Here is an 11497-nt window from a genome sequence, read left to right as displayed (position 1 = left end):
GGGCCCCCTGGGGGTCACCCGTGGGGTCAGGTGGTCACAGCCACGACCTGTCTGGACTAAACAGCAGTGTCCCCGCTCCTTGTTCCTCTCCGAGCCACCTCTGGAATTGAGGGCAGAATTAACACTGTGAAGCCAGCTTTGTTTCCAGTCTCCTGGGCCTTGATGCTGTTGCGCTGGAGACAAGTGTCGTACTGGTGAGTAGGGAATGGCTGGGACAGAGCCCCCCCCAAGTATTATCCTGTGCCCCTAAGGCCCTGGCCACCATCTGCATGGGAAGGAATTAACAGCAGCCATCATCCCACTGCTGCCTCTAAGAAGGTATTCTCATTCCCCCAGCCCTCCGGCGGAGTGAGCTGGTGTGGTGGCAGGGAACACAATCCTGTCCCCCAAAGACTGCGAGTTCCTCCTTCGCTCCTTTCACTGCCACCCCAGGCTAACCAGCACTCCTGCCCTCCTGGCTGAACACCGGGCCTGGGAGCCTCCCAAGTGTGATCTGGGCTCCACCCCCTCGGGCCCCTTCCAAGACTCTTAGCAAAGAGCTCTAGTTAAAGGACACCCGGGCATATCCATCTTCCCAACGGGCTCTGCCCCACGGTCTCTGCCGGAGACGCACGGAAGGGACGAACTTGTGGCCCAGCTTTCCTGGTAATGACCACGCCACTCTGCTCCTGGCCTCTGCAACCACCTGGCCCCATCCTGCCTCTCATGGGACAGGGGGTGGGGCTCCATGGCCCGCTACTGTGTCTCAGCAGATGGAATAAGGCAGGCAAGACAAGAGCACTTGGAGAAGGGAAGAGGAACTCAGGACCGACAGGTGGGAATGAGCCAGGTTAGGAGAGTCTTGAGACTGGCAGGACCTGGTTTGGAAAAGTGGAGGAGGCCGAGGGCCGAGGTCGGAGGGGGGAGGGGATAGACAGTGGGAGGTGCAATGAGCAGCTCTCCATCGTGACCACCAGGGGGCAGGCGCCACCGCCAGCTCCTCCTCCCACATCTGCCTGCATCTTTTCCAGATATGGCGTGAGGAGGGCAAAGGAGAGGAGGCTCTGAGAACCTGGGCTGGGGAAAAAACAGCCAGCCAGCATCCAGGACGCTCCGCAGACCAAATGGCTGGGCGCTTAATTCTTGGGCAGTCTCTATTCCACACCCTCCCAACTTTGTAGTCCTAGAATCGACCACACCTGCCCTCTCTCACCACTACCCTCTCCAATCTAGAAATCCCTCCACCAGGACTCAAGAGCTTGAGGACTTCCCGAGTTGGGAAGTTCACTCTTATTTGTGGAAAAGGTGTTCTTTATGTCAAGACAGCCTTGAACCTCATCCAAGAGCTGAAGTTCTGCCTCATGAGCTTTGTGGAATACTACACTTTGCCCACCTGGCAGCTTTGGAGAAAGCAATCCTGTCCTTTCTGTCCAACTGTCTTGTTTTCTAGAGGAAACATGCCTGACCCTTCTGAAGACTCCTCTAAGGACAATGTCCACCAGGATCCCTCCTGTGCTCCTCCATGTGGGGTGCCTGCTTTGGGGCCCCTCCATTGTGAGGCCAGACTTCCCTAGTGACGGGGCGAGGTAGGGCATGCTGCCCCTGGGACTAGGTCTGTGTGGGGTTCACTGGACCATCACCTCCCTTGTTGTGAACACAAACCTCTATTAATTCAGCCCAAGTCCAACTCTTCCACAAGAACTGCCATTCGGTTTTGCTGTCCCCACTCTATACTGATGGGATTAATTTTTCACCACAAGATTTGTCTCTCTAAAGCCTGGTTAATATGCATTTTTGAGGCATTTCAGTCCGTCAGCCGGCCCTTGCAGGCCTATTACTTCTCCCAATGTGATAACTAGGTCTGAAGTGTTCATTCAAAGCATGTGTCATGGAGAGCCTGAAGCATTATCATTAGAGACCCTGCTTCATTAATTAGCATTGTGGGGGCCTCAGCTGGGCTTCAGGGTAAACCTTTGTGAGCCCTTTTCTGAGAAAAGGATCCACAGCTTTCATTAGAGTCTCAAAGGGCTCCTTCTCTGAATAAGAACCAGGTATAAGGTTTAATCTTGTTGTCAGATGAGGACAATGAGGCCCCAAAGGAGAGACCTGGCTCCCACTCCCCAACCCCAGCCATGTGGCCAGTTCTAGGGAGACCCTGAGCTTCCTGACTCCTATTACAGTGCTCTTACTATTGCCTTCTTAGGATCCGGGTGGCCTCACCTCCTCAAGGTAGGGGCATTCAGTGTGGGCTCTGTGGTCACTCAGGTCACTCACAGACCTGGCCTGGGATTCCCTTGCATGAAGCCGATTCCTACGAAGCCCCAGGCCTGAAGCTTTTGCAGGCTGCCACCAGGGGACAGTGGTGCCCAGGCTGGTGGCGTATTTAGGAATTCTGGACTTAAGCCAGCCTCCCTCCTCCCCTGCACAAGGGCCAGATTCTGAAATGATCTGTCTTTATTATGTCATCAGAAAACAAAAAAATCCCCCGAGTGTAAACAGGAGAAATGTGCTGGTTAAGTTACTCATCATTATCTTATTATTAACAAAATAAAGCACTATCTATGTTTACAGTCATAAAAAAAGAAACAGCCTGGAGAGAAGTGGGGGCTTTGAAGATGAAGAGAAGACGGGGGCAGACACAGACTCCACATCTGGCCCTGTGGGATTTGGGGTTCCCATACTGATCCGTGGGCTGTTTAGATCTTTAGAGTTAGGTGACAATGGAATTTGATTTCCTTAGGGAACAAACTTTGTGAAACTGATCAGAGGCTGAGATCCAGTCCCCAGTATAGAGTGGGGGAGGGGACGGCCGGCAGGTGAGGAGCAGGGCTGGGTGGGAGAGGCTGAAGCCCAGGAGTCTTCTCCACCTCTTCCAAGAATGGGGAGCCCCCCGCCCTGTGCTCATGAGGGAGGAATAAAGACCAGCTGCCATGGAGAGCCCCTCTCCAGGGCCTCTGACGCTGGCAGGAAGGGGAGCACCATCAATCCTCCTGTCCCGACTCCCTCATGGGATCAGGTTGGGACCAGGGGCGGGGGCACCAGGACAAAGCCCCTTGGAGGCCGAGGCACATTCCCATGCTGATCAGAGCTAAAAATGGCTCCGTGGGAACCGACTGGCAGAGCCAGGGAGGGAGTGAAGGGGAGGGCAGGAGGAGGTCAGGAAGGCTGATGAGCCCAGGGCAGACCAGGGGCCTACACAGACCCAGAGAATCCAGAGGGCAAAGGGAGCACGGACAGACACCAAGAAAGAGAGAAATAAAGGGCCTTGCAGAGAGACAAGGACAGAGAGAGACAGAAATGCACACAAGGAAACACAGAACCTGAGACACCCAGACTGACAAAGAGGTAGCAATTTGGGGACAAAGAGAAGCACAGAAAGAGGCTCCCGGAGAAGCAGGAGTGGCATCGAGAGACACACCCACAGGAACTCAGCAACAGTGCCTGGCACGTAGTGGGCACTCAATAAATATCTTGTGCAATGAATGAACAGATGAAACACACACACGTGCACACGCACACACACAGCAGCCAGAGGCGCAACGGGCTTGGCAGAGATGAAAACAGCAAGGGACAGCCAGACCCTTTCGCACAAAGTGCAAAGCGATCCTGGTGATAGACGAGCAGTCTGGGGGAGTGTGGGGGGGGTGTTGGTCCCACAGTGGCTGGTCCAGCCAGGACAAGAATGGAAACAAAGCATGTGACCCCAGGGAGACAGGTCAGTAGCTGCCATACCCCAGGTGAATAGACCTGCAAGAGAGGAGAGTCACACAGTGTCCCCTGGCCATGAGCCCTAAAGGCTGAGGTGCTCAGCCAGCTCAGCCCATGGCCATATTGCAGTTCCTGCCCACCCAGGCCAACAGCTCCTCAGGGAGGGAGGGCACCTCTCCCCTCATGAATGTATCTACAAGTGCACAGCTTTGCCCATCTCTGGGGCATGAACAAGTCCAAGTACCAACATAGTCTTAGGTTGGCTGGCTGTGCCCATCGGGTTGGGACGAGGTCTTCCCCAGAGGAGAAGGGGCCGGGCCCACCCAGCCAGGATCAGTCTGTGAGCACCACCAACTCCCCATCGCTCTTCTCTTCGCCCTCCGAGTCCTCGTCCTCGCTGTACCGGTACATCTCGCCATCAGCCACCGAGTGCCTGTCATCTGCGCCCTCGCCCTCCTCTCGGAGGCTGCAGGTGTTGACGATCACAGGCATGTTGGGGTCCAGGCTACGAGGGACATAGTGCTCCACCAGTGGCTGTGCCAGCGGCATGCCTGCCGCCCGAGGGTACAGGACATCCGAGGAGCTCATCTGCACCTGGCCAGCCTGCGGGCTGTGGGGCAGAGAAGGGGCATGGTGACGGATGCACACTTGATTCAACCCCAAACCCATCTCCCCTCCAAGCCTCCTCAAAGTGTGCACTCCCACTCCACACACTCTTGACTGTGACTTATATACCCTGCCCCCAGCCTTTCTGATGGCCAGATTCACTGAACCTACAACCCTGCAGATGACCTGCAGACCCAGGGCCATAGATGTGTTCAACAGACAATATTCTTGGAGGATCATGTTCGAATCCAGTTTTTAGAAACTGTGTATTTTGTTTTCTTTACTTATATTTAGAGACAGGGTCATGCTGTGTCACCCATGCTGGAGAACAGTGTGCAATCACAGCTGACTGCAGTGTCAGCCTCTCAGGCTCAAGTGATCCTCCTGCCTCAGCCTCCCGAGTAGCTGGGACTACAGGTGTGCACCACCACACCAGGCTAATTTTATTTAAAGATGAGATTTCACTACGTTGCCCAGGCTGGTCCCAAACTCCTGAGCTCAAGGGATCCTCCTGCCTCAGCCTCCCAAAGTGCTGGCATTACAGGTGTGTGTCACCACACCAGGTAGAAATTGTGTATTTTAAATGCCCTGGGAGATGTCCTGTTTAAAGGAATAGACTAGGGTGCTTGCTTTAGTCAAGTCAGGAACCTTTCTGTGTGATGAATACTTTTATTTCTAGCACCTTTGAATTTCTATTGAGTTCACTGGCAGTGGGATCTACAGGCACTTTCTCCAGGTCCATGTGGCCAGTCCTCCAGTCACATTCCTATATCCTCAGCCACTGAGTAGTCACCACAGTCACATACATAGCCATACACAGTCGAGTCGCACGTGCAGGATCAACTACACACAGATAACACACACACACAGGCATCCACACAGCACCCCTGGGGTCACACACAAAGGCAGGCCACACACTGACACCCAGCCACTTATGAGAGCTACGCATGCACACACAGTCTCCTGGCTGCCTGTGGCAGGGGCCTGCTCACGGGATCACGTAGCTCTGGCGGGCATCCTGACGCCGGGTCCTCATCAGGGCCTTGTACTCGCCCACACGCAGCCGCTTGCCCTCCACGATGCAGGTGCGCTTAGGCCGTGGCTTGTACTTGTAGTCAGGATACTTCTCCAGGTGCTGCCGGCTCAGCCGTGCCTGTTCCTCATAGTAGGGCTGCTTCTCCTGGTTGGTCATGGACTTCCAGCGAGATCCTGACCCAACCCCCCAGGGGCAGGCAGTCAGTGCTGGGCTGTGCTGACCACCCCAAGCCCCATGCAGGACCTGAGAAGATCTTGGTCCCCAAGTAGGTCCACAAGATAATATATGTGCAAGCACTCAGCAAGGGCCTGGCCCGATATGGGTGCTCCTTGGACGTTGGGCAAATGAATGAATGAAGTTAGCCTGTATAGGGGTATCCAATTGCCAGCTTAAGACTCAGTACCCACCCATGTTCCTAACAATGCAGCAACTTCCTTGAGCCTCTCTGGCCTGCCTGATTTTCATAAACAAAAGAGCAGCCACCTCCGGCCTTCAACAACCCAGACAGGCTCCCTGCTCAGGGCAAAATACCTGATGTCTCAGTCGACAGGAGTCCTGCCCTGCGCTGACACCACAGGAGCCTCAGTCTTGAAAACAACTGCCCCCTCGAGCCCCATCTGCCCTGCCCGACGTCCCTCTGTGGCCACAAGTAAGGACATGTAACTAAAAAAAATCTTTCTAGTGACAGCCCAGAACACTAGTATCTCCTGTTTTCTGCCAGAGCAAGGGTCTGGACAAACATTTAGATCACGAGTACTAAAGAATGTAAACACACACACACATTCCTTGAGTTCTTGAGGACAGATGCTACCAAACACGTCAGTTGTAAGACCCCAGGACCCAGCTGCCCTCACATCCCCAGCAACTCCTGCACCCTTATCATCAGATTCTACTGGAGTCCAACACAGTATGGAACATCACCAGGCACGCCCTAAATAGACCCAGCTGGCTCCCGCAACCAGGTCATACTGAACCATGGCCCCAGCCACTGGCCCTTACCAAGGATCTTGCTGATGCTGGAGTTGTGCATGTCTGGGAAGGCTTGCAGGATCTTCCTCCGCTCGTCCTTGGCCCACACCATGAAGGCGTTCATGGGCCTCTTGATGTGGCTGCTGTTTCGGGACTCGGGGAAGTGGCGGGAGCCTGGGAGACAGGAGTGAAGTCAGCCAGGCAGCCTGTCTGGGATCCCAAGAGTGCCCCAGGGCCAGCAGAGAGACGTCCCCTACTTGACCAGCAGGAGGCACTGAGGAGGCTCCCACAGCAGTCAGCCAAGGAGGAGCAAGGCAGGAGCAGATGGGGCAGAAGAAACAGCAAGTTATCAGCAGAGGCCCAAGAAAATCACAGCGGTATGGCCTCAAGAGAGAGCAGAAACTCAGCAGCCACAAAACTTAGGAAAGCAGACTCAGAGACAGAGCCAACAGACACATAATGGGACAGCGGAGGCACACACACCTCGAAAGGACCCAACAGACCAAGGGAGGGAAGAGATCAGAGGCAGACACAGCCTGCCCTGGCAGGATACAGAGTTGGGCCCTCCTGCCCATCAGCCCCACACCTGAGCCCTCACCATCCATGTCACAGCTCAGCATGGCTTCCTCCAGTGGGTGCACGCAGCCGTCTTCCAGCCGCTCCTTGGCTGGGGATGAGTCCAGGCTGATGAGGTCCTAGATTGACAGGGGCAACCTGACATCAGCCTCTGCTGCATCACCCCACTCCTCTCCCTGCTCCTCACTTGGTGGCCTCAGACTGTGTCTTCCACCCCTGGCCACCATTTGTTGCTGCCTCCAGGTTCAGGGGAGTGGGGGACCTTACCTTACGGAAGGGGGTGTTGGGGGAGCCTTCCAAGGCCCCACTGTGGCTGTGCAGCAGCTGCCGAGCATCCTGGATGGCTTTGGTGACAGCATCCCCTTCACCAAGGAAGCCTGTGGGAGAGGGCAGAAGTGATGGAAGAGAAGCGAGAGAAGCTGAGGGCATCAGCCCAGTGTGAGTCCAAATTCCATCAGCCTCCCGCCATGCCACTCCCATGAGGCACCTGAGTTACTGTTCCCTCCTGTCCTTCCGCGGGGCGGCTGCATTGCACGTCCTCAAGGGGATGCCACTTACACTGGCTATTTGTTGTGCATGTCAATAGACTAGAAATGAGAATCGTACCCCCTGGAACTGTGCGACTCTGGCCTGAATCCCTGATGCTTGGAACACCCAGAGAGATTATGATGAGGGAGAGGAGGAAAGGGATCTTCTGCTAAGAGCAAGTCTAACGCCTTGTTTGATAAAATCTGGAATCTCCTCCAGGGAGGAGAAGGGACTGCTCAAGGTCACATCATGCCGCTGGCCCTCCCCTAAAGAGGGCTGAGGGACAAGTGCAGGCAGCAGGAGGCTTACCCAGAGGCAGGCTCGGGGGGCTGGACTGCAGGTCCCGCGTGGGGCCTCCATGGCTGGGGGGGCGGGGCGCACAGTTGCTCATCTTCAGGCTTGGGGAGCTGGAGGTGTTGGGCAGCTCAGGAGCCTTGGGCTTGGCTGTGAGGTTCAGGGGCTGGGAGGGCTCCTGAGGGAGACCCGGCAGGTCAGAGGATGACAGACACCAAAGGAGACTCCCACACAGGACAGAGAGGAAGGGAGGTGAGCATACCCAGAACACACAAGGAGATGGACAGAAAAGCGGGCGCAGAAGGAGCAGGTGAACAAGAACACAGGATGCCAGGGCTCACCAGTCCACACCCCGCAGTCCCCTAACACGGCAGCCGGCCGTCATAAGCTCGAGAGGGAGCCCCAGGCCGGTGGGTAAAGGGCGGTACCTGCAGGGGGTGGTGGGCGGCCATGGCCCCAGGCCTCTTCACCACTGGGGCAGGGGGGCTGTGCAGCAGCTGCAGCGGATACTCCACTATGGAAAAGGCGGCAAGGAGAAAAGTCCTGGATGAGCACAGAACAGCAGACACCCTGCTTGACGAGGTCCCAGCACCACAAGGTGGGCAATAGCTCGGAGCTGGGCCAGCTTGGTTCCAACCACTGCCCTCCCCAGCCCCAAAGCACTGCTGGGTGGCTCCTATCCCCTCACCCCACACTGCCCCTCTGCACGCTGACTGGTATCTTCAGCGGGTTCCCGCCCTTCCCAACTCACTCTAAATAGAGTTTCCCAGATTCTAGAGTCCCATCCAATGGCACAATGAGAGAGGGTACACCATCTATTCATCCAACAGCTACTTTTATTTTGTACCTACTGGGCACAGGGCACAAAAGCGGCTGCCTGTTGTGTAGAATGTCTCATGTGTATCATCTCACAATAATACACTGTATGTGATATGTAACGGGCTGAATACATCATCATCCCATTTTACAGAAAAGAAATGAAAACCTTAGAAGTCAAATGGGGCCAGGTATGGTGGCTCACGCCTAGCACTTTGGGAAGCTGAGGTGGGAAGATTGTTTGAGGCCAAGAATTCAAGACCAATCTGGCCAACATAGCAAGACCCCCATATCTATTATGAAGAATTTAAGCCAGGTGCAGTGGCTCATGCCTGTAATCCCAGCACTTTGGGAGGCCAAGGTGAGTGGATCACAAGGTCAGGAGTTCAAGACCAGCCTGACCAGCATGACCAACAAGGTAAAACCCCATCCCTACTAAAAATACAAAAATTAGCTGGGCATGGTGGCAAGCGCCTGTGATCCCAGATATTCAGGAGGCTGAGGCAGGAGAATCACTTGAACCCAGGAGGCGGAGGTTGCAGTGAGCCGAGATCACACAACTGCACTCCAGCCTGAAAGACAGAGTAAGACTCTGTTTCAAAAAAAAAATTTTTAAATTTTCAAAACTAAAAAAATAAAAAGAAGAAGAAAAATGGGTTGTCCACAGAGCTACGAAATGGCAGCATCAGGATTTGAACCCAGGACCTCTAGACTCCACAGCCTTTCCTTCTCCTTGACATGGCACTCCTACCTACCCTATCTCACTCCCAGGCCCAGCATCCAGGTGGAGAGGTGGAGAGATAGGCCACATGTAGAAATCACGAAGTGCATGGCAGGTGGTGATGAGAGCCACACAGGCAGAACACCAGTGAACTCTGCTCCAGCGGGGTAACTAGAGCAGGCTCCCTGTGGGAGCCGAGGTGTGCGCTAGTGCCTGCAGCATGGGCAGGATTCAGGCAGGTGGAGATGGGGTGGTGGCGTGTGTGAGGGTGAGCTGTGAGGAATGAGGCCGGCCATGAGGGCCGGGTTGGCTCCCAGGCCCTTGAAGGCCGAGGTCAGGAGTGTGGAGCCCATGCTGTGGGTACAGAGCACCGTGTAAGGTTTGTGAGCTAGGGAGGGCCACTGTTTGCAGTCAGCTTTTGCAAGGGACCTTGCTTGCTTAGTTTCTGGAGCAAACAAAGAGGGAGGCAGCCGTGCCAGTCCCAGGCTCCCACACCTTATTTACTGCCTCACTTGCCCAGAAAGCAGTTGAGGGCCCTATCCCTGACCGGATCACTGTCCCCTTGCTTCCACGGCTCTCCTCCACATTCATGGGGAGTTGCAATGGTTTGGAATTACCCCGTCCTCCACCTTCAACCTTCTCCACTCCACATTCCGCCAGCTAACTGGAAACTTCCACATTGGGCCTGTCTTAGTCCACTCAGGCTGTTGAAACAAAGTGCCATAAACTGGACAGCTTACAGACCTCAGAAATTCATTCCTCAGTTCTGAAGGGGAATTTGCTTCAGAATGAATTATACCTTGAGTCTTACCTATAACTGATTTGAGATTTATTATTATTTTTGTCTGTTATGCGACAGGGCCTCACTCTGTCTCTGTATGTCTCGCTCTGTCTCCCAAGAGGGTATACAGTGGTGCAATTGTAGCTCACTACAGCCTTGTCCCCCTGGGCTCATGCAATCCTCCTGCCTCAGCCTCCCAAGTAGCTGGGACCACAGGCACAGGCCACCATGCTGGGCTTTTTTTTTTTCTGTAGTGACAGGGTCTCACTTTGTTGCCCACGCTGGTCTTGAACTCCTGGCATCAAGCAGTCCTCCTGCCTCAGCCTCCCAAAGTGCTGGGATTATAGACATGAATCACTGCGCCCAGCCTAGGTGAGATTAGATGAGGCTCTGGACTTGAAACTTTTGAACTGATGCTGGAACAAGTTAAGATTTGGGTGCCTATTGGGATGGAATGAATTGCATTTTGCATATGACTAGAAAATGACCTGGGGAGAGTCTGGGGCAGGATGCTATGGTCTGAATGTTTGTGCCCCTCTATGTTGAAATCTAATTCCCAATGTGATAGAATTAGGATGTGGGACCTTTGGGGGGTGACTGGGTCATGAGGGTGGAGCCCTCAGGAATGAGATTGGAGGCCTGAGGGAGCCTGTTTACCCCTTTCACCACCTGAGGACACAGTGAGAGACGCCATCTGTGAACCAGAAAGTCGGCCCTCACCAGACACCGAATATGCTGGCTTCATGATCTTGAAATTCCCAGCCCCCAGAACTGTATGTGAGGAAAAAACGTCTGTTGTTTATGAGCCACCCAGTCCATGGTGTCTTTCTACAGCCCCTGAATGGATGAAGATGGGGCCTGGCTTTCTCAGTCCTTCGTGTTTCCCCTTCACACCACCCTACAGTGCCCGGCCAAAACCACGCAGGAGCGGAGAGCGGGTGGGACTGAGCAGTCTACCCAAGCCCACAGCCTACAGGCCTCAGGGAATTTCCTCTTCTGTCTCTTTCTCACCTGTGGAACAGGGACGATGAACTAGCACAGGTTGCCTTTAAAGCTGTCCACACTCCTGGGGTAATTACGGGCAGCGTCTCTGCCCTGTCCCCATAACTCTCTGTCACTGCCCTAGTTCAGGTATCATCCCCTATTACTAGAATCACCTCAGCAGGTCCTGCTTCTGGCCTCCACTCCCTACTCCTCAAAGCCAGAATGACACACTCACTACTCTAACGTTCACATGCACCCACGGCCTAGAAAATAAATCCCAGACTCCATGCTCCGTCCCCAACTGCCCTGCACCATCAGGTCCCACACCCTTGTCTGACACATGGCCAGTCTGCTGAATTTCAGTGATGGGGTGACATGGTGTAGGCAGGGGCAAGAGTGTGACATGGCCAGAGTGACATGGTGTAGGCAGGGGCAAGAGTGTGAAGATAGGAATCGTGGCTGTTAGAATTTGGGAGATGTTGGCTCATGCCCATAATCC

At 54.4% G+C, this 11497-nt stretch overlaps 1 protein-coding gene and 1 long non-coding RNA gene across 23 annotated transcripts in view; one reads left to right on the top strand and one right to left on the bottom strand.

Annotated features, from left to right (window-relative positions):
• The first annotated feature begins 576 nt into the window (after positions 1-576).
• On the top strand, positions 577-2565 carry LOC141409773 (uncharacterized). Its single transcript, XR_012431819.1, has 2 exons — positions 577-814; positions 1011-2565. It is a non-coding gene; the product is annotated as an uncharacterized lncRNA (long non-coding RNA).
• SOX13 (SRY-box transcription factor 13) overlaps positions 2416-11497 on the bottom strand; it is a 54746-nt gene continuing 45664 nt past the window's right edge. For 8 of the 22 annotated variants that reach the window (XM_074033697.1, XM_074033700.1, XM_074033709.1 and 5 more), the window contains 7 exons: positions 8125-8210; positions 7712-7874; positions 7142-7251; positions 6885-6993; positions 6329-6472; positions 5286-5502; positions 2416-4297 (listed from right to left, as the gene is read on the bottom strand). In XM_074033697.1, coding sequence (XP_073889798.1) covers positions 4021-4297; positions 5286-5502; positions 6329-6472; positions 6885-6993; positions 7142-7251; positions 7712-7874; positions 8125-8210 — 1106 coding nt within the window. In that variant the 3' untranslated portion in view covers positions 2416-4020. Of the gene's footprint in view, positions 4298-5285; positions 5503-6328; positions 6473-6884; positions 6994-7141; positions 7252-7711; positions 7875-8124; positions 8240-11497 lie in introns of all 22 variants that reach the window. The other 14 variants (XM_005540521.4, XM_074033705.1, XM_074033714.1 and 11 more) reach the window with 3 other exon arrangements.

The sequence above is a fragment of the Macaca fascicularis genome, chromosome 1 (assembly GCF_037993035.2).
Source record: "Macaca fascicularis isolate 582-1 chromosome 1, T2T-MFA8v1.1".
Taxonomy (NCBI): Eukaryota; Metazoa; Chordata; class Mammalia; order Primates; family Cercopithecidae; genus Macaca; species Macaca fascicularis.
This window is presented reverse-complemented; position numbering and strand designations above follow the sequence as displayed.